Below are 22456 nucleotides of genomic sequence, written 5' to 3'. Positions count from 1 at the left end.
AGGCGGAGGCGGCGGTGGAGAATGGAGTGCTGACGTTGACGGTGCCCTAAGGAGGAAGTTGTCAAGAAGGTTGAAGTGAAGTTTATTGATATCTCTGGTTAAGCAAGAGAATTGTGGATTTGTGATTGTTATGTTGTGTAAAATAGAGATGTTGCTGTGTGTTTGTGTTTGAAACTTTGTTCAATCAGAAAGAGAGGTGGTATCTTTGGTTTGCTTGGGATGAAACATAGTGACTTTGGTTTGGTGCCATCATATGTACTCTCTATGTCCCTCATTATGTATCCTCGAACACGCTTGAACGTGTAATTATCGCGTGTTCAAAACGCTTCATCGGCTTGTGAGCACGGCAGTTAATATGTGCTTAATACTCAGTCTTGGTTTTTTGTATGCACGAGATAGTAACGTTGTGTAAATGTAATTTGTTATGATAAAAAAGTGATGTTAGAACTCATAATTAATGTAAAAGTTGAGTATGTTGAACTCCTTGTTGATGCTTCCTATCCCTTCAAGAGGTAGGTGGTTTGAAATTTGAATCATCATGGCGTAAACGAGTACCATGATTGATTATTAAAAAAAACTTTGCTGTTTTGGTAATCTTTATTATGTTCTCCTATCTATTATATTGGAGTCCAATCTTTTGGCCTCCTCCTAACATTTTTATGACTTGAAGGAAATTTCTTATATACATATTTTTATCAATAAATGTTGATTTTCAATACCTATACGAGATCAATATAGATGAAACATGGGTTGAATCCTCCAATTTTATGAAAAGATATATGAATTACCACGGAGAAAGCTTCATCAAAAGTTCTAAAAAAAGTGGTAAAGATTATTTTTCTCTTTTTTCGTCCTTTTCTTTTTTATTTTATTTGACTCATTCATGTAATGTTATGTAGAAATTTCCCAAATAAGATTTTCCTTGTCATGCTATGCGTGGATGTTTGGTGATGCTGTGTGATTACAAATTTTAAATTTATACTTTATCGGATGACCAAGACTTTTCTTTAGTAAAAGTCCTTGTAATTTATGCAACAAAAAGTTAATGCGGTCTCCAATAATTTGAGCCAAATTTACCATATTAAATCAACAAGTGGATGTACTATTTTGCCACAATTATTGATGCTAAAATTTATTATAATCTGATCTTTACCTAATTTAAGCACATTCTATTTAGTATCTGCCCTATATCATGCAAATCATTTCATTTTCCAAATCTGTCCAACTCACATAATAATGTGTCAAATGGTGTTAGATTGATGCTGAGGTAAGTCTACTACACCCATTTTTCTCCTTGTTCATAAAATTTTCCCAGTTTTTATAGCCATACTATCCAAGGCAATATGAATAATACTAACAAAAAAGTCCCCGAAAATTTCGAAAAATGCCTCAAAGATTGGAAGCTGCCTCCTTCTTCAGCTTCAGATATTTTTGAGGCAGGGAATTTTAGTTGTTTTCCATTTGGTAGAGTTAACACCGTGGAGAAAGAAATTCGTTTAAAGAGAGGATTCGCAACGTTTACTCTCTTGTCTAAATTTCGTAGAAGAGCACATAGATTGGCTCATATTATCGGCTACAGATTCGTTCATATTGGAATGATTCAGGTGGGTTTGAAACCCACAAAACTAGGCTCAAACGCCTCTGCAATAGTCCAACTTCGCGACAAGAGTTACATTAACTACGAAAATTCTATATTCAGCAAGGCTGAGTCAAGTTTATGTGATGGCCCTATTTACTTCACCTACTTCCATGGCTATTGCTTTGATTTAGATGACTCGTGTGATACTTTCGCCGTTGATGTTAATATCAAAGGCTCTGGTGGGAATGAGAGCGCAGTTCTTATGTATAGGTTCCATTATCAAGTGGTGAATATGCTGTAAACAATTGAGGAACGATTTGAGTAGCAAGATCAATCGGTTGAAGATTGGAATGAAATTGTAAAGGAAATTTTATTCACTGGAATGAGAAAAACGAGAGCGAGAAGATGAGCTACAGTATGTAAAACTAACTACTGAAAAAAGCTATTTAACAGAAACTAAAACTAACGGCTAGTTTCAATCCTACGGCTAGGATTAAAACTTGACTAACAAACAGATCTAACGGCTGCCGGAAACGAGTTGTCATAACAGCCGATCTGCCGAGCTGCCGAGCTTGACGAGCTTGACTAGCTTGCCGATCTTGACGAGCTTGCCGAACTTGCCGAGCTTGACGAGCTTGCCGAACTTGCCGAGCTTGGCGAGCTTGGCGAACTTGCCGAACTTGCCGAGCTTGGCGAGCTTGCCGAACTTGGTGCTTGAGCCATCACAATCTACCAACAAACTCCACCTTGATTGCTCAATCACCAACCAAACTCTTCCTTTCCAGTCCCACTAGTTTCAAACATAGCAGAAACTTTTCCTTAGGCAATGGTTTAGTTAACATGTCTGCCGGGTTCTCTGAAGTATGAACTTTGAAGACTTTCACATTGCCTCTTTCAATCTCCTCCCTGATGAAGTGATACCGCACATCAATGTGCTTTGATCTCTCGTGATAAGCTTGATGCTTGGCCAGAAATAGGGCACTATTATTGTCACAGCCAACTGCTATCGCCCCTTGCTCAATCCCAAAATCAGACAACATTCCTTTCAACCAGAAACTTTCTTTGATTGCAGCAGCAAGTGAGATAAATTCTGCTTCCGTTGTGGAAAGTGCCACCACACTTTGGAGACTTGATTTCCAGCTAATAGCAGACCCAAACATTGTGAATATGTATGCCGACTGAGACTTCCTGTTGTCTAAGTTACCAGCAAAGTCCGAGTCACAATATCCCACAATAGCATCAGCTCCACCTCCATCATTCACTCCATATAGAATGCCTACATCCCCAGCACCCCTTAGATACCTCATCAACCATTTGAGAGCAATCCAATGTTCTCTTCCATGATTTGCCATAAACCGGCTGACAACACTTGTGGCTTGTGCTATATCTGCTCTGGTGCTGATCATAGCATACATAATGCTCCCTACTATATTAGCATAGGGTATCTTCATCATTTCTCTGGACTCAGCCTCACTGTTGGGCCTCTGATCAGCCTTGAGCTTGAAATGCATTGCTAGTGGAGTAGCCACTGCCTTCATATTCTCCACCTTGAACCTTCTCAGCAACTTTGATATATAATCAGATTGTGTGAGCCATAATTGCCTTTTAGCTCTATCTCTGATAATGTTCATGCCTAAGATTCTCCTTGCTGGCCCGAGGTCTTTCATTTCAAACGCAGCATTGAGTTCATCCTTCACTTCTTGCACTGCCTTCCTGCTAGCTCCAGCAACAAGCATGTCATCTACATAAAGTAGAAGATATGTAGGATGTATGCCCCTTTTTCTGACATATACACAGGAGTCATAACTTGATCTCTGAAAACCAATCTTGATCATATAATCATCAAAGGTCTTATTCCACTGTCTACTAGCCTGCTTCAAACCATATATACTTCTTTTCAGCAAGCATACTTTATTTTCATTCCCTGCTTTGATGAAGCCCTCAGGCTGGGCCATGTAGATTGTTTCCTCTAGTCCTCCATGTAAGAAGGCCGTTTTCACATCAAGCTGCTCCAATTCCAGATCCAACTTAGCAACCAAAGCCAGCAACATTCGAATGGAAGAATGCTTTACAACCGGTGAGAAGACCTCATTGAAATCAACTCCATGCTCTTGAGTGAATCCTCTAGCCACTAACCGGGCTTTAAATCTGATCTGATCACCCTCAGCACCTTCCAGCTTCTTTTTGAATATCCATTTACAGCTGATAACCTTCCTTCCATCAGGTTTCTCAACCAATATCCAAGTGCCATTTTTCAGTAGAGAATCAATTTCCTCCACCATTGCTTTCATCCACTTTTCCCATTCTTTGCTCTCCATTGCTTCCTTATATGAGGATGGCTCTATATACTCAACATCTTCAGCCACACATAATGCATAAAATAGCATCTCAGAATCATCAAATCTTGATGGCAGCTTGATCTTTCTTCTGACTCGATCCCTAGCCAGCTGGTAGTTTTCCAGATTATCTGGAGGCTGTGTTTGTGTCTCATTCTGAGCACTCTGAGGCTCAGTGACTTCTTCACTCTCCCCATGTTTCTCATGCCTCCCATGCTCCACCTCAAAGTCAGCTTTATCAACAGAATCAGTCACAGAATCAGGCTTCTCAACTATCACTTTGTTCTTATCCAGAAAAGGCGTTTCAGTTTCAGAGAATACAACATCTCTACTAATCACAATCTTGTGATTCCCTGGCTCTACACACCACAAACGGTATCCCTTCACCCCATGTTGATATCCCAACATCACACACCTAATAGCCCGAGCATCCAACTTCCCTTGTTTGAGATGAGCATATGCCTTGCAGCCAAACACTCTCAATGTGGTGTAATCTCCATGGCTGCCATACCATCTAAAATCAGGTGTGTCTCCCTCTATACTTGATGAGGGACATTTGTTGATAAGTTTCACAGCCGTGGATGCAGCCTCGGCCCAAAACTTCTTCTCAAGTCCAGATGAGAGGAGCATACACCTCACCCTCTCTAATATGGTTCTATTTGCCCTTTCTGCTATGCCATTCTGCTGAGGATTCAGAGGTACAGTCCGGTGCCTTTTAATTCCCCTCTCCTTACAAAAGTTATCAAACTCTTTGGAGAGATACTCCAAGCCGTTATCAGTCCTCAAACATTTAAGAACCACTGACTTCTCCTTCTCCACTTCCAGGCACCATTGCTTGAACTTACTAAAAGCCTCTGATTTCTCTCTCAAAATGTATATCCACATTTTTCTAGAGTAGTCATCTATGATACTCATATAATACTTCCCTCCACCTACTGACACCACAGATGCAGGACCCCACAAGTCACTATGGGCATAATCAAGAGTGGATGTGGAAGTGTGCTTGCCTTTGGGATAGGGCTGTTTCTTGGACTTACCCAAAATGCATTCCTCACATGGAGTAGTGTCCATCTGCCCAGAACTTTGTATAATCCCCTTCTTGGCCAGCTCTTTAATGCTTCCCTCAGCTGCATGAGCAAGCCGCATATGCCAGATTTTGAAGTCATCAGCCTTCACAATATTTGCCTGTGCAGTAGGGATTTCAACACTAGCCAGTAGATAGTACAAGCTTCCCCTCCTTTCAGCTTCCATCACCACTCTTTGATCCTTGGAAACTGTCATTTTTCCCCCAGTAGAGCAGAATGTATATCCCTTGCGTTCAAGAAGCCCAAGTGAAATGAGATTCCTCTTGATATCAGGTATATATCTCACTTCACTTATAATCTTCACAGATCCATCTTGCATTCTCAGCCTGATCTTGCCTATACCTTGGATGGTACAAACCTGGTTGTTGCCCAATATAACCGATCCAGTCATCTCTTGGATCTCCTCAAACCAGCCAAGATTCGGACTCATATGCAGACTACACCCCGAGTCCATGATCCAAGATCCTCCCAGACCACCCTCCATCACATTCAGAATTTCTGGCACATCAGTTTCCTCAACACAGTCAGTGGATGGAACACGGTTTCCACCACCATTTGCTTGCCTTCTTTTCCATGCGAAGCAATCCTTTTTGAGGTGACCCGGCTTCTTGCACCAATGACATGAGCGGGTTTCCTTTTGATTATTTGATGGAGTTTTCTGATTTTCTTGGCTCGGCTTCTGAATTCTCTTGACTCCCTTGAACTTCTTGACATTTAGGTTCTCAGCCATAGCCTCTGGATTCTTAGAGCCTGACTTCTGAATTTCTTTTGCTCTTATGGCCGACTGAACTTCAACAAGGGTGATAGTACCCTCTCGGCCATACAATATGGCATCTCGTAGCTGATCAAATGACTTCGGCAGAGCATTCAAAAGTAATATTGCCTTATCTTCATCCCCTATCGAGGCGTCGATATTTTCAAGATCATCGACCGCCTTATTGAAGTCTTCAAGTTGCTCCAATATCCCTTTATCATCCAAGAATCGATAGGAGTATAACCGCTGCTTCATGAGCAGCCTATTGGCCAAGGACTTAGCCATATACAAGTCTTCGAGCTTCGCGATTATTCCGGCTGCAGTCTTTTCTTTTGCAACCTCTCGAAGAACTTTATCCCCGAGGCATAGCACAATTGCACTATGAGCTTTCGCCTCGATCTCAGCTCGTTTAAGGATCTCCTTTTCGTCAAGATCCATCTTCTCCCCTTTCTCCGACTTGTCCTCCTTTTCGCCCGCCTCCAACGCCGAAGCAAGGCCTTGATGAATCAGCATAGCCCGCATTTTCATCCGCCATAAGCCGAAATCATTCCTACCCGTGAATTTCTCGGCCTCAAACCTAGAAGCCATAACACCCTCCAATCTCACCACCGAAAGAACAAATCAGAAATCAATCGCGCCTCCCGATTCCCACAGACGGCGCCAATTTGTAAACAATTGAGGAACGATTTGAGTAGCAAGATCAATCGGTTGAAGATTGGAATGAAATTGTAAAGGAAATTTTATTCACTGGAATGAGAAAAACGAGAGCGAGAAGATGAGCTACAGTATGTAAAACTAACTACTGAAAAAAGCTATTTAACAGAAACTAAAACTAACGGCTAGTTTCAATCCTACGGCTAGGATTAAAACTTGACTAACAAACAGATCTAACGGCTGCCGGAAACGAGTTGTCATAACAGCCGATCTGCCGAGCTGCCGAGCTTGACGAGCTTGACGAGCTTGCCGATCTTGACGAGCTTGCCGAACTTGCCGAGCTTGACGAGCTTGCCGAACTTGCCGAGCTTGGCGAGCTTGGCGAACTTGCCAAACTTGCCGAGCTTGGCGAGCTTGCCGAACTTGGTGCTTGAGCCATCACAATCTACCAACATATGCCATATCGAACGAATTATTCGGCTGATTTTCCTGTTGATAAGAGAGGGAAGACTACTTTATACCTTGCTAAGATTGCTGAGGGCAATCGTGTGGTGTCGAAAACGATCTCTTGGGGTGACACTGAAACAGACCAAGGATCGGTGGGTGTAAACGAGCCCTCCTCCTCCTCTTCCTGTGGTAGCGCCAGTGTTGACTGGAGAGAGACGGTGAAGGCGCATGTGTTGAAGGTGGATGTTCCCGGTTTCAAGAAAGAGGAAGTTAAGGTTGTGGTTGAGGGTGGTAGGGTTTTAAAGATCAGTGGAGAGAGGAGCAACAAGGAGGAGGAAGAAGAAACTGACAAGTGGCACTGCGAGGAAAGGAGCAATATCGGCAAGTTTTTGCGGCGCTTGAAGCTGCCGAAGGATGCCAACGTGGATGAGGTGAAGGCGGGGGTGGAGAATGGAGTGCTGACGGTGACGGTGCTCAAGAAGGAAGTTGGCAAGGAGGAAGTTAAGGTCATTGATATCTCTGGTTAAGCAAGATCATGTTGGAAAATTGTGTATTGCAATTGTCATGGTTTGTAAAAATAAAGTTGTTATGGAGTATTTGATTTGAAGTAGTTGTAATTGTATATGTGTTGAACTAGTGTGTAGTTTTATGTTTGATCTAGGAAGTATTGCCTTTAATATTGTGTTTGGATTAGTGCTATGGGTTAATAGGATGCTGCTCCATTATGTTGAATCTAATTGAATCATCAGTTTGATTCTTGAATTATTGTTGTTTGTGTGCTTTTTGACACTCAATGTTTGCTATTAAAAAAGGCGCGGTTTACTGACGGAATTAGTGACGGGGTATTAGGCATGGGCACTTATTCATTACATCAGTTTCATGTTAGGATGAAGATTCAAGGCTTGATTTGCATATGATATACTACTATTTTACTTTGACTATCTTTTTTCAGTTTTGTTGATTAAAATGGATATAATATGCCTTGAAATCCAAATAATGTTACTGTGTGTGTTTCTCACAAAGTTTATATCATTTCACGGGAGCACTTGCTCACTCTTTTCGTGAAAACACTTGTACCAATCTATGGAATTTGATCGAGTGGATGATGAAATAATGTTGGTTCTTGGAGGCTGCCAAGATTCTGCACGGGGCAGTCTATGATGCTGAGGGGTGCATACAACTTAATAGGCATAAACCATTACACAACATGCTATGTAAAGAGAAACAACACTAACATCATTGGTGTCTTGTTCAATGACTCCCTTCCAGACAAACTTATGAATGTGGAGTACAGGCCAACTAAACTACTCTTCTCTCACACTTCTTTACTAGTAAGAAGTGTGTAATGAAACTTGGAGGTTAGCCTCTTCATCTTGAATGTTGGCAAGTGTAACTGAAATAACCGTCAAAGTCTGCACGGGAAGAGACCAGCAATTTGGAGGTTCTGGAAAATGCAAGCTTGGAACTTGGTTGCTGTCAAATCGTTCCACCCCATTGAAGTCTGCAGATTTCCTTAGAAGTCCGATCAGATTCTGGGATTCCAACTAGATGCAAATGTCAAAGCGTTGAAACAAATAGAAACATCAAAATGAACGCATCTCAAGTACGTGGGAATGTGGGATGCAACTATATTTGACAATTTTAAACATGGCATCAAGTATAAATCGAGGTGCCGGCCTGCGTCATTCTTTAATTTAACTACTTACTCAATTTCTTGTAATTTGTAAACATATAAGATTCCAATTTGCAATGAAAAAGACCTTGAAATTTCAAATCACCAAGGAAAACATCATAGAAGCCATTATTTGAACTTTATTTAACTCATTCATTCAAATAACCAATGAGCTAATGTAGTCAACCAAATCATCCAAGTTGACTGATGATGAACCTCCTTTCCTAACAGCCTTTTTAGCAAGTTTTGACCAATCTTGTGCCCTTTCCAAAAACTCATCCTTCCTCACTTCCATAACCTCCCTAACCGCTTTCTCAACAAACAATCTATCACAACTATCTTTGATATCCAAACCCATCCCCCAAACATCACTCACAAACCTACTATTAATGGTTTGATCACCAAAATAAGGCCAACAAATCATCGGTACACCTGCAACAATGCTCTCCAGAGTCGAGTTCCATCCACTGTGCGTCAAAAACCCACCCACCGCAGGGTGGTTGAGCACCTCCTCCTGCGGGGCCCACTTCACCATGTAACCCTTCTCTTTAGTACCCTCCACCACTTCCTCCGGAACATCATCGCCGCCTTCTTTTCCGGCGACGGAGTCCGGCCGCATCACCCACAAGAATCTCTGAGAACTATTCACCAAACCATGCCAGAACTCCATCAACTGCTCTCTTGTGACGACCGTTATGCTCCCGAAGCTCACGTAGATCACTGATCTCGGCGGCTGAGAGTTCAGCCAGTCTATGCAGCTCCGGTCTTCCGCCCAGAAGTTGCCGGAGAGAATTTCGGCCTCGGCCTCCTTCTCGATGAGCCTGCATTTCAGGTGCTCGTGGATCGGGCCGATGGTGTAGATTTTTGGTATGTGGCTGTGTAGTTGCGATATGATCGGACCTTCGATGTCTTCGAATGTGTTGAATATGGCACCTTGCGCGCGCACAAGCTGCCTCGACACGGCGGCCAACGACTTAAGTAACGAATCGTTCGCTTCGCCGCCTCCCCGGAAGAAGCTCGGCAGGTCGCGGCGGCGGAGGAAACCCTCCATTCCCGGTACGCTTTTCACTAACGCATCCATGTCTCCTACCCACAATATATATTCGAAATTATCAACCACAATTATATGGGAAATTGTTGGAAAATTCATTAAGTTTGGTGAAATTCAGATTTGCCCCGTAACTTTAAAATTAGTTGGGGAAATGTGAAGTTTTAATTATTCGCAACTATCTCATGAAAAATCATAAATTTTGGTCAAATTTTAATCAGTCCGCAACTTTAAAATCAACCAGGAAAACAAAAGTTTTGATTCGTTCACAATTATTCCGTAACAAAAAACTGATCGCCTACGTGTAATATTGTTGGTTTGTCGGTATTATTGTTGGTTTTCAGTGACATTGTTTTCTTTTCGAATAGGCAAAATGGTGAACATAGTGCACAAAATTTCAAAAAAGCCAAATTTTCTTACCCATTTTTTAAATTGTGACTCATACTGCAATTTCACCGAACTTTATAAAATTAATATTAAAATTCACAATCAAGAAATGAGAAGTCAAATAATATATACCTTTAACAGGAACTTCTTTAGCTGCAATAAGCTCATTTATGTGGAAAAAAGCCCATAAATTCGAAAGAGTCGAAGTTCGGAAATACAGCAAAGGAATCTGACTCTCCTCCGCAAAATCGACGGCGAAGCTGAGCAACCCGTCGGCGACGAAGCACGTAACCGGCCTACGCGCCGCGGACGCCAAAAAATCCTCATCAGCCATCATCTTCTTGAAGCGCGGCACCATCACGTTTGTGACGGAGGGGTAGACTTCCAAGACTCTCTCCCCGGCGCGGGGATGATCGTCGGGGAGGCCATCGGAGATCGTCCGGAACTGAAAGCCGGGGTGGTGGGCGAAGGTGGAGGCGACGGCGGTGTGCTGGAGGAGGCGGCGGTGGCTGAAGTCGGAGACTACGAAGGTGACGTGGAATTCAGATAGGCAGAAGAGATGAGCTAGATTAAGCATGGGGCTGAGATGGCCTTGAATCGGATAGGGGAAGATGAGGATATGAGGCGGCAGCTTTTCACCTTCGGATCCCATTTTTGGACAGAGTTGCAAAACGATGTAATTTGGCGTTGGATTTATATTAGTACTCCCTCCGTTCCTCTACAGTTGAGGCGGAACTTTTGGGCACGGAATCTAAGAAAATGATATTTAGTGGATTAAGTAGAATAAAGTAGAAAAAGTAGTTAGACTTTTTGACTCTGAATTTCATTATTCATTTGAACTTTTTATTTAAAGTAAACACTAAATGCACAACAAATTCAAATTTATAAATTGGTTATTCTTTTGTTAATTAACCAAATCTGCCCAAATTTAGATGATGAATTTTCGAGAGAGAGAGCAGTGAACACTTATGCTAGAGAGTAGAGTAGAAAGCAAATTCTTTTTTATTCATCCATTGGTACTGTAACAATGTGTTAAATTTACAAAGGGGGGAATTAAAATGAATGTGGCGCCACTTACACAGTAGGTGCACTTCACATTAATTGCACTCAATTTACAATGCAGAGAATTCAAAAGGAGTTGTATCAGTAAATTCAATTTACAAAGGGGGAAAGCTGGCGCCACTTAGTGTATTCACTGCTATAAATAGTCTTCCACCAACTTCAAACATTAAATAATCCAAGCCCCTTGGCCTAGCGGTAAAGGGTGCTGGATACCGCGTCCATCCTGGAGGTCTCGAGTTCGAACCCTGGGTGGCGTAATTTGTCTTTCCTCCTTGTTATAGGAGTTGATTTGTAATTTCCTCCTTCATATATATGATATAAATATATGAAGTTAATTTTAAAAAAAAAAAAAAAAAAAAAAAAACTTCAAACATTAAATAGCTCAACCAACAAATGGAGTAAATGCTTTCCTTGGCTGTTGAAGTCTTTTAAATGCTCATAAATGGGGCACCAAGAGTATTCCTCAGAATTCAAGAACCAAGTGGTCCAATTCATCATCGGAAGGTGTGTGGGCGGTGTACCTCCTCGTGGCACACTTAAGGAAGCACAACTGAAGTTTACAATCTCCCGGCAAACCTGTACAAGGTGGTGGAATGCTGCAAAGAAACAGCAACAACGAGGAACATCAGTTCAACTGGTAAGTGTCAAAAAAGTGCGGCATTACCCCAAAAGGCTGCAATTGGATGTTGATCTGTTAAAGAGTTTGCATTTCTCCAAAAGGTGCAACCTCTTGAGTGTGGCAGTGGGTTTAGGTTGTTCAAAAACAACCGTATGGAGGTGGGTTAAGGATGGCCTGATTATACCACACACATCAGCCATTAAACCCAACTTAACAGCTGCAAACAAGCTGTTACGACTGATATTCACAGTTGAATCATTAGAATTTGACAGAATCCTCAACAAAATCAGATTCATGAATATGCACAACACTATACATATTGATGAAAAGTGGTTCTACATGACAAAAGGAACTCAGAGATTCTATCTTGCTCCAGGAGAGCAAGAACCTCATAGAACATGTAAAAATAAGAAGTTCACATCCAAAATAATGTTCATGTGTGCAGTTTGTAGACCATTGTTTGGTGTTCATGGTGAAGTGTTGTTTGATGGAAAAATTGGAATTTTTCCCTTTACCAAACAAGTTGCAGCCAAGAGGTCAAGTAAAAACAGGCAGGCAGGCACTATGGAGACAAAACCCATAGAGAGTATCACAACAGATGTGGTGAGGGAATGCTTGATCAATAAGGTAATGTTTGCATCTCTTTAATGCATTTAATTTATGCACATAAGCCATTACATACCAGTGAGCCTACATTCTCATGACACACTGTTAATAAATGGTGTAATGTTGTGCAAATGATGATTTTATGCATGTCACATTATTGAGAACAGATATTACCTGCCATCATAGCCAAGTGGCCAGATGGGGCAACTAAAGTTCTCAAGATACAACAAGATAACGCGAGACCACACATCAAAGACAATGACCCAGCTTTCAGAGAAGCTGCACAACAAAGTGGGTTCTCAATCTCAATTGTGCAACAACCACCTAACTCACCTGACACCAATGTGAATGACTTGGGTTGGTTCAGAGCAATACAGTCAATACAAACTCAGACTGCATGCAATAATGTGGATGACTTAGTGAATGCAGTTGAGAAATCATTCCATGAATTACAACCAGAGACTTTGGATAATGTTTTCCTAAGTCTTCAAGGCTGTTACATGAAAATTATGAAAGTCCATGGTCAGAACAGATACAAGCTGCCCCACATGGGGAAAGCACATTTAAGGAGGACAAATCAGCTTCCACTGAATCTAGAAGTTCCAGTGGAACTGGTTATGGAAGCAGTAGCTTATCTGAGAGACCAGGGGAGCAATCATGGATTGGAGTCAATATCCCAAGCCTTAGGATTATGAAGGTATAGAAGAAGCACATGGTGTTTTTTTGGATAGACTGTCAATGTGCATGAATGATGCATTTATTGAAGGAAGGTGAATGCACATATCATGCCATTTTTTGTGTTTTGAAATGACTGTCACTATGCAACAATTAAGCATTTTGTGTTTTGTAAAATGATGTAAATGCTGCAACAATGATGCATTTTGTATTTAGTAACCCCAATCACAATCAGCCAACATATCATGAATGCACATATCATGAATGCACATATCACCAACAAATTCACTACATCAGCAACCCCAATCACAATCAGCCACCAAAGTCACAACATCACCAACAAATTCATAATCATCAGCAACCCCAATCACAATCACCAACATCAGCAACCCCAATCACAATCACCAACATCAACAATGACATACACTAACAGCCCATCATACAATAATCACAGATCATAGATCACTATTTGAAATCAATTCTGTTAAATGAAGCATTAGAAAGATCTCACCCATATCAGGAATTAATGCATTTCTCCCACAACGCCTTTCCAGCCTCGGTGACGCAATATCTCCTTACAAACTCTTCATCCGACATAGAGGTGGCATCGCCTTCATCGCCAGCCTTGCATTTCTCCCACAATGCCTTGCCAGCCTCAGTGACGCAATATCTCCGTTTAAATTCTTCATCCGACATAGAGGTGGCATCGCATTCACCCCCGTATAGGACTCCACTCGAGGAGGCGCCGCCTTCACCGCCAGCAATGTATCTGGTCGGGGTGGCGCCCCCTTCACCGCCAATTACGCCTCCAGTCGGCGGAGAGTCGCCAACGCTGCCAGCGGGCTCGCCTATGGAGGAACGGCAGATGTTCCACCATAGATGGTGAATTAACCCTTCATCATCTCGAGATCTACGACGAGATCCGGCCGAAATATGACCTTTAACACGCGACGCTGCGGGAATACGACCTCTTCCCCGAGATCCGGCCGAAATACGACCTCTACCACGCGACACTGCGGGAATACGAATGATGCGAGGGTTAATCCAACCGTCTCCATCGGCGAGGGGGCTGCGTGGCTGTCTCCGATCGTCTGCCTTGGCGATGTGCGACCGATGCATTGTTTGGGGTCGGCGAACAACCCTGAATCGACGACGCGTGAGATGAGAGAGAAGAGTACAATCGACGTTGTGAGTGAGAATAGGAGGGTGGAACCTTGATTTGGTGTTCGAATTTCAGAGGGAGCGCCGGATTTTAGATCTAGGGTTTCCAGATGAAAGAGATGAAGAAGAGAGAAGGGGGAACGTTTTTTGTTCAAGAGAGATAGGGGAATGCGGCGTGTGATATGGAGAATTAGGGTTGGGGAGTGTTTTTTTAATTGTCTAATTAACTTAATTAATTGTGATAAGGGGTGTTAATTAAACCAGCTAAATCACCATTAAATATGCAGATTTTTTCCATTTTTAGAAACGACTCAACTATGGAGGAACTTCCCGAAATGGAAAAACGACTCAACTATAGAGGAACGGAGGGAGTACAATGTTGTCTAATACAACAAAGTCGGCCATTAATTAGTTCATTCATGACCGTATTAATATGTCGGATAGTCAAGATATTGTTTTTCATTTGTGTTATTATTAGTTGGGTAATTGATTGGGAATTAAATCACTATCTTTCACTTCTTTGGGTTAGAGACATCAAGTTTGGTCAATCTCGAAACTTTCAGAAATTGTAATAGATAATTATGCGATAGACAAAAAATACTATATGGACAAATCAACTATTTAAATGACGTCATTTAATACAACCTAGCTAGTTTGCCACAATTTTTATTTATATGCGTCACATCAACAAATTCATACTGGCACCGCATAGTTTTTGGACAAAAATAATGTCATACTTTTACTAGAAGTAGATCAAACTTATGGGTTTTTAACCCTATATCGTCCATAGATTAATATTCCACTTTGAATCAACATTGATTTTGAAAAGAGATATTTAATAATAGATATTCTAAAATAAAACTGTGAGATATTTAAACGAATAAAATATTTTAAATATCAAGTCACTATGTGGTATAACATGTTGTGCGTTGTAATTCGACAAACCTAATTTTGGTTTGACAGTGTCACGTAAACTCTCCAATAACAACGGAATTTTGGAAGTACTAATTTTGTATAATGTTGAAATATGACAATACTATTGCGACTTTCAATAATTGGATATTGATAATAATGTTTGTTTATTTTTCTTGTTTTGTTTTAGGATCAAATTTTAATTAGGATGCTGTCCTTTTCTGACCACACTAGTGACTTGGATCGGTCAAAAAGAGGGCAAAAAGTTGCTTTTTTTATATATAATACTGTATTGAATAACTACTATGCACGTTGCTCACTGCTTTTTGAGGGTAAAAAGTTGCATTTTTTATATATAATACTGTATTGAATAACTACTATGCACGTTGGTCACTGCTTACGTACGTTGCAAATTATTTTTTTCAAAAATAGAAACTTTAAAAATTATACAAATTTTAATTGGTACTACGTTCACTTATTATAGTACTCAAAATTATAATAACGAATACGCGCGTCAACTAATTCTGCCGCCAAACTTGTAAATTCGTAATAATGTTAGAGCATCCACAGTTGGACACCCTATAGTCCGCCCTATTGGGCGCCTTATGCTCCGCTAAATCAGCATTTTATCCTTCTATCTATTCACCTGCAGTGGGATGTCCTATAGTCCGCCCTAAGCATTTTATTTCTTTGAATATTAAAACACTACAAAAATTGGAAAAAAATTCATTTCATTGAAAATTCAAACATTACAGTACGAAATAAAAAACTACAAATTCTCAACGGTGATTATGGTCCCAAACTTCTTCAATCATGTCGTTCATGAGATGAGCATGGTCTTGTTGGTTGCGCTTTGAGGCATGTCTAGATAGAACCTCATTGTAGCCCATCGGTAATCCTCGAACGTGGGGCGGGGTCGCCGTGCTGGAGCTAGATCCACCTTCATCATCGCCCCAATTGGTGACTCTTCCACCTTCATGTTCAACTATCATGTTATGCAAGATGATGCACGCATACATGACATCGGCGATGACTTCCTTGTACCAAAAATGCGTCGGACCTTTCACTATTGCCCACCGCGATTGGAGCACACCAAATGCTCGCTCCACACCCTTCCGCGCAGCCTCCTACTTTTGCTCAAATAAAACTCTCTTGTCACCCATTGGGCAGCTGGTCGTCTTCACAAAAACAGGCCACCTTGGGTATATGCCATCGGCCAAGTAGTAGCTCATATGATATTGGCGTCCGTTGGCAGTGAACTCGATGGTCGGGCCGTTGCCATTGCATTGATTGGTGAAGAGGTTGGATGAGTTGAGGACCTTGATGTCGTTGTTCGACCCCGCTACACCGATGTAAGCATGCCAGATCACGAGCCGATGGTCAGCGACGGCTTCAAGGATCATCGTCGGGTGGCTGCCCTTGTATCCATTAGTAAATTAGCCTCTCCACGCCGTCGGGAAATTCTTTCACTCCCAGTGCATACAATCTATGCTCCCTAGCATACCTGGAAAGTCGTGCGTCGTCTCGTGCATCTTCATCAGGGCCTAGCAATCCACAACAGTCGTCTTTCGCAAATATGTGTTGCTATAAGCCTCCACAACTCCCCTACAAAAATTCTTCAGGCACTCGCGGCCAGTTGTCTCCCCGATGTGAAAGTACTCGTCGAACATATCCGTCGTGGTGCCGTATGCCAACTGCCGGAGCGCAACCGTGCACTTCTGCAATGGCGTAAGTCCGGGTCTACCGATGTCATCTTCCCGATACTGGAAGTATTCATCACGTGCCTCCAACGTTTGGACAATGCTGAGAAAAAGATCTCGCCGCATTCTAAAACGACGGGGAAAAACCGTTGGGCCCCACTCTGGTTGCTCGGCAAAATAGTCTGCGAATAGACGTTGGTGAGCTACGTCGTGCTCGCGGCGGACAAACGACCGACGTCGAATCGGCCTCAGGATCTGCACCGTCTGGACCTGCTCCGCCGCTTCACTCTCGCGCTCCATTTCGGCCAAGCATTCCGCCGCAGCCTCATGAATGCAATCGAATAAGGCCCGAGTCAAGGCCCGAGTAATGCCCTCCGAGGTACTCCAGTCGTCGCCGGGTCTCATTTTTTTTAGTGAGAAATATTGGTGTGTGGGGAAAGTGAGATATGGGAGAGAAAATTTTGTATGGAAAATGGAATGAGAAATGTGGTTTAAATAGATAAAAATTCGAAAAAAAGGAAAATCTGTTGCATCGTCCGCGGTATCGTCCGGGTGACCCGCAGTGGGGCGGACGATACCGCGGACGATGTGTGTACCGACGCCATCATCCGCGGACGATAGGGCGCGGACGATGCATCGGGCATAGACTGCATGACTACAGTGGCGGACGATAGCCAGCCCGATGCATCGGGCGTCAACGAATTCTGCCTTCAAATTTTCTGTCTAATTTCGTAACTAATTTAACACATAGTAATTAATAATTTTAATAAGTAACATATAAATTGAAATCAAATTAACCTTCAACATATACATTAACCCACAAATTTATATTATGATTGATTCGATTGACACTTAGTCAAATTGATAAGTGCAACTAAAATAAAGAGAATAGAGTGACGGTTCCCTTCTTTTCCTTTTACTTCTGCAATTCCATTTTTACAGTCCCTTAATTGGCATGATTTTTACTATCCATCAATCGCCAAGATTTCTGATTTTCAAAACTTCAATTCGAATCTTTTCTTTCAACAATATCTCACTTTGATACGGTTTCTTTTCGGATAAAATATCCTTGATTGAAGAGATGAAATTGCTCCATTGGATTTGCTGAGAAATCGGAGTTGGAAATCGATTCTTTATTTACTGAAAAAGTCGGTTTAATTTGCGGGAGGAAAGCACCGCAGTTCTGTTGGGCTTGCGGATAATAAAAGTGTTTGTAAGTTTGGGCTTTCTTTCATTTTATTGGACTTTATGCTACATAAATGGGATGCCTTAAATAGGATCCTATTTTATCATTTTAGACTATTTACTCCATCGGTTGTCACCAAAATATCTTCTTTTTCATTTTTAGTCACACTTTTTAATTTTGAAATTTTTTTTGAGATTATTCTTTACTTATAATATTTTAATTAACTTTTCTTTCTATTTCTCTCATATTTTTATTAATAGTGCATTAAAACTTATGCCCAATAAAAAATGTATATTCTTGTAGGACACGGGAAGTACTATTTCAAATCTCATTTCTTCTTTTTTTAATAAATAAAATTCATAGTGGACGTTTTAATACTCCCATCGTTCTAAAGTAATTAAGTCGTATTTCTTTTTGAGTTGTCGAAGGTAGTTGAGTCATTTTCTTTTATGACAAAAACTTTATTCTCTTTCATTCTTTATTCTTTACAATACACACATATGTGTGATTGTGTGTGCAATTTGGTATTGTATCTTCATATTCAGATATTAAAAAATCCATACTTTACTCTTTCTTTATATCTCTTATTTTATTCACTTCCTTAATATATTCTCTTCACTTTAACGTTTAATACATCAATTTCTTAAATCTCAAAAAATAAATAAATGCGCCCAACTCTTACAAATTAGTAAACTAAAAAAAAAGGTATGAAGAAAAAAAAATACTATGAAGAAAAGTGATTGAAATCTCATCACTAAATAATGATGCATATCTCGTTAAAGATAAAAATTTACAATAAAATGAGATTAATTTTTATATACAACCAAAAAAAATACTACTAAAAAAACATGATTATTGTTTTTCATGGAAAGAATATGCTCTATATCAATTAAAACACATAGATTGAAGTCAAATTTATAAAAATATTTTAATATTTTTTTTGTAAACTATGGGGTTGATAAGTTTTTTTCCTTTAATTTTCAAATGCAAAAAGACAAGAGATCTAGATAGAGAAACAAAAGTGTAACTCCAATTGTACGGACGAAGGAACCTACTCTATCATCCACTAATAAAAGTTTCATTTTTACATTTTCATTCGTCCACTAATATAAATACTTTTTGTTATTTTTAAAAATAATCCTACATTTTACTGACTTTATCCTATTTATATTTTATTATAAATTTAATATATAAAAATAAAATTCACTTTTTTTAATAATTTTTTCTCACCTACTTTTTATTACATTTTCTTACCCCATCAAATATAGTCTTATAGGGGACGGAGGAGTAGTAATCAATAAGGTAGGCCGGAATCATGAATACTTCAAAAAAATTAATGGGACCTCGAAGACTCTACCCGAATAGTCGATTCACAAATTAAATCATCAGACAGAAAAAAAATAAAAAAATAAAAACCACAAAAAATATCAACCAATACACAGCTATAAAGGTCCAACAATCAACAATTTTAAAACCAATTGGGAAAAAATCAGAATATTCACCCCACCAACAAACATGACTTCCGATTCCGACCAACAAAATCTCCGACCACCGCCGCATGTACTGATATTCCCGATGCCGGTGCAGGGCCACCTCAACCCCATGTTGAAGCTAGCCCATCTCCTCTGCCTAGCCGAATTCCACGTCACCTTTATCATCTCCGACTCCAACCACCGCCGCCTGCTTCAGCACACCACCGCATCCGCCGCCTTCTCCCGTTACCCGGGATTCCAGTTCCGGAGTCTCCCCGACGGCCTACCCGACAACCACCCCCGCAGAGGTCACGGAGCCATGGAGCTTATGTCTTCCGTCGCAAACGTCACAGTCCCACTTTTCAAGAAAATGATGATCCAAGAGAACTTCTTGGCTTCCGCCGCCCGTCGCTCGATTACATGCTTCGTCGCCGACGGTCTGCTCAGTTTCGCCCCCGACTTTTGTGAAGAGAATGGAATTCCTCTCATCTGCTTCCGACCTGCCACCGCCTCCTACTTTTGGGCTATTTACCGTTTTCCTCAGCTTCTTCAAGCTCAAGAAATTCCTTTTGGAGGTCAGTTAAACTAAATTACATATTCGGAAAATTGAAACAAGAACCATAAAGTAAGGTCAAATTATGGTACGCCAAGCCACTTTAAAACCAATCTGAAAACAATAAAGTTTTGGTTTGTTTGCAATTATCCCAGGCTGAATTTATGCGGTCATCTAGTTTCTATATAATTTTTAGGCAAACGATATAATAAATCACATATGTAGGCAGTGGCGAAGCCAGAAATTTTACGATGGGTCCAAATTAATGTTAATAGTTATAAGATTTTTTCGATGCTCATGACGTCAAAAGCTCGATTATTTGATATTTTCAATTTTTACGTAAGTATAATGGATGGAAACAAATTTTATATAATGTTTAAATATCTCCATAAAAAATATTAGCGAAACTTATAACAAATAGAATACAATAATTATATCTTTAATTTTTTTTAATTATGAGTATAATGATGAAAAAAACAATTACGAGACAAAGAATTAAAATGAATAAAAATAGTGGTATAAAAGATAACAAATAGAAATTATGTTGCAAAAAATAGAAAGCAAAGAAATATAACATATCGACATTAACCTGCATAAATAGAAAAAGAATAAAAAAAAGTTGCATAAAACAGAAAGAAGAGGAAAAAAAAAGTTGAAAACTATCACCAGAGAGAATCGAACTCTGGTCTGGACATTTACAAAGGTAACAAGGTTTCCTATCAATTGCGCCATTTGCTTCACATATAATCTTTGGTTTACGTATGTTATATATATATAATTGTAAAATTTATGGGGGACCAGGGGCCCCCTTGTCCCAACGTGGCTTCGCCACTGTATGTAGGTGACATGAATATTTCAATTGTAGGACAAATGATAATGTTAAACACCATGAAATTTACTATGGTTTTAGAAATTGCGAGATAGACCATGATTTGATTAAACATTAAGAGAATTTTTGAATATATGATTGCTCGACTGTCATATCATATAATTAACTTAGGGCAGGCATGCTAGAATTTAACCAAACTTTGTTGTTTTTCTTATAATTTGAACTATTATATTAATATTTTATAGTAAATCTTATGCAAAATATATCTAATTTTGTAGTTTGTTAAGGATTTTGTAGGAAAATCGATGGATGGATTAATAGAAAGCATACCGGGAATGGAAGGTTTCCTACGGCGTCGTGACTTGCCGGGTTTCTACCGTGTCGATGACATAAACGACCCCACTCTCAAGGGAGTTGTAGCTGCAGTGAGGCAGATTAATAGGGCGCAAGCCGTAATACTCAACAGTTGTGAAGATTTAGAGGGGCAGATAGTTGCAGAGATGCAAAATTACGTGCCAAGAGTTTTCTCCATCGGTCCAATCCACGAGCAAGTGAAATACAGACTGACGGAGAAGGAGGCGGAGTCCTCAATCATCACGGCCAGCCTATGGGCCGAAGACCGGAGCTGCATCGATTGGCTGGACGCGCAGCCGCCTAAATCCGTCATCTATGTAAGCTTTGGGAGCTTAACACTTTTGACGAGAGAGCAAGTGTTAGAGTTCTTGCATGGATTACTCGAAAGTTCCCAGAGGTTTTTGTGGGTCATGAGGCCGGATTCTGTCACCGGGAGCAACGCCGAGGACCCGGTTCCGGCAGAATTAATGGAACGTATTAAAGGGAAGGGTTTGTTGGTGGAGTGGGCCCCACAGGAGAAGGTGCTCAATCACCCTGCGGTTGGAGGGTTTATGACGCACAGTGGATGGAATTCGACCCTAGAGAGCATTGCAGCCGGCGTGCCAATGATATGTTGGCCATATCTTGGGGATCAACAGACGAATAGTAGGTTTGTGAGTGAGGTTTGGAAGATCGGGTTGGATATCAAAGATACTTGTGATAGAAAGATTATTGAGAAGGCAATTAGAGACGAGATGGAAGTTAGAAAAGATGAGTTTATGGAAAGGTCAACAAATTTGGCTAAACTTGTGAAAAGGACTATTAGTAAAGGGGGTTCGTCGTATAATAATTGGGATGACCTAATTCAGTATATTAAGTCGTTGGTGATTTAGTTATGGATTGCCAATTGTATTATTGGTGTTGAATAAAGTAAGAGTTACTTTGCATTAGAAAAGGTCACAAAATATGGCTAAACTTGTGAAAAAAACTGTTAGTAAAGGGGGTTCGTCGTATGATAATCTGGATGGCCTAATTCAGTATATTAAGTCATTGGTGATTTAGTTATGGATCGCCAAATGCCAATTGTAGTTTGATTTGGCATAATTTGTTATTGTTAAAGATGGTTTGTATTAATGTAATAAGGGTCTGAATGCATGCATAATTAATTGGTTTTAATAAAGTAATAAGAGCTAGTTTGCATTATATGTACATGTGAAATTATGCATATACCACCTATTGGGTGACCATTGACATTAAAAGCTATTGTACCAAATATTGATTTGAACTCCCATTGTGTTATGAGATGGGGGTACTCAAAGAGATTGTAAAGTTCAAAACGCATTCGGAGCAAAACCCACTTAACCTGCTGTAATTTCACCATAGTTG

General features: G+C 40.4%; 4 protein-coding genes across 5 annotated transcripts; 3 read left to right on the top strand and 1 right to left on the bottom strand.

Annotated features, from left to right (window-relative positions):
- The first annotated feature begins 6863 nt into the window (after positions 1-6863).
- On the top strand, positions 6864-7617 carry LOC121765900 (16.9 kDa class I heat shock protein 1-like). The gene has a single exon (XM_042162184.1). The coding sequence runs from the start codon at positions 6864-6866 to the stop codon at positions 7380-7382; it is 519 nt and encodes a 172-aa protein (XP_042018118.1). The 3' UTR covers positions 7383-7617.
- A 955-nt stretch (positions 7618-8572) lies between these two features.
- On the bottom strand, positions 8573-10684 carry LOC121765898 (7-deoxyloganetic acid glucosyl transferase-like). Of its 2 annotated transcripts, none has more exons than XM_042162183.1 (2): positions 10095-10684; positions 8573-9610 (listed from the first exon to the last, which is right to left on the bottom strand). In XM_042162183.1, the coding sequence occupies exons 1-2, from the start codon at positions 10612-10614 to the stop codon at positions 8685-8687; spliced, it is 1446 nt and encodes a 481-aa protein (XP_042018117.1). In that variant the 5' UTR covers positions 10615-10684; the 3' UTR covers positions 8573-8684. The 2 variants fall into 2 exon arrangements, with proteins under 2 accessions (XP_042018117.1, XP_042018116.1); XM_042162182.1 differs by having other exon boundaries at positions 8573-9613; positions 10095-10681.
- Positions 10685-11466: 782 nt separating this feature from the next.
- On the top strand, positions 11467-12944 carry LOC121764481. Its single transcript, XM_042160493.1, has 2 exons — positions 11467-12270; positions 12417-12944. Exons 1-2 carry the CDS (start codon positions 11467-11469, stop codon positions 12942-12944), a joined length of 1332 nt encoding a protein of 443 aa, XP_042016427.1.
- Positions 12945-19345: 6401 nt separating this feature from the next.
- Positions 19346-22285, top strand: LOC121763263 (7-deoxyloganetic acid glucosyl transferase-like). Its single transcript, XM_042159240.1, has 2 exons — positions 19346-19930; positions 21035-22285. Exons 1-2 carry the CDS (start codon positions 19399-19401, stop codon positions 21961-21963), a joined length of 1461 nt encoding a protein of 486 aa, XP_042015174.1. The 5' UTR covers positions 19346-19398; the 3' UTR covers positions 21964-22285.
- The last annotated feature ends 171 nt before the right edge of the window (positions 22286-22456 follow it).

This window comes from Salvia splendens, chromosome 14, assembly GCF_004379255.2.
Source record: "Salvia splendens isolate huo1 chromosome 14, SspV2, whole genome shotgun sequence".
Lineage (NCBI taxonomy): Eukaryota > Viridiplantae > Streptophyta > Magnoliopsida > Lamiales > Lamiaceae > Salvia > Salvia splendens.
Note: the sequence above shows the minus strand (reverse complement) of the source record. Positions and strands in the feature narration are given on the sequence as shown.

Coding starts and splice junctions, on each gene's coding strand:
- LOC121765900 (XM_042162184.1), top strand. CDS start 6,864: ATGCCATATCGAACGAATTATTCGGCTGATTTTCCTGTTGATAAGAGA.
- LOC121765898 (XM_042162182.1), bottom strand. CDS start 10,614: ATGGGATCCGAAGGTGAAAAGCTGCCGCCTCATATCCTCATCTTCCCC. Junction 9,614..10,094: donor TAAAGAAGTTCCTGTTAAAG/GTATATATTATT, acceptor TATTGTGGGTAG/GAGACATGGATGCGTTAGTG.
- LOC121764481 (XM_042160493.1), top strand. CDS start 11,467: ATGGGGCACCAAGAGTATTCCTCAGAATTCAAGAACCAAGTGGTCCAA. Junction 12,271..12,416: donor GGGAATGCTTGATCAATAAG/GTAATGTTTGCA, acceptor TATTGAGAACAG/ATATTACCTGCCATCATAGC.
- LOC121763263 (XM_042159240.1), top strand. CDS start 19,399: ATGACTTCCGATTCCGACCAACAAAATCTCCGACCACCGCCGCATGTA. Junction 19,931..21,034: donor TCAAGAAATTCCTTTTGGAG/GTCAGTTAAACT, acceptor AGGATTTTGTAG/GAAAATCGATGGATGGATTA.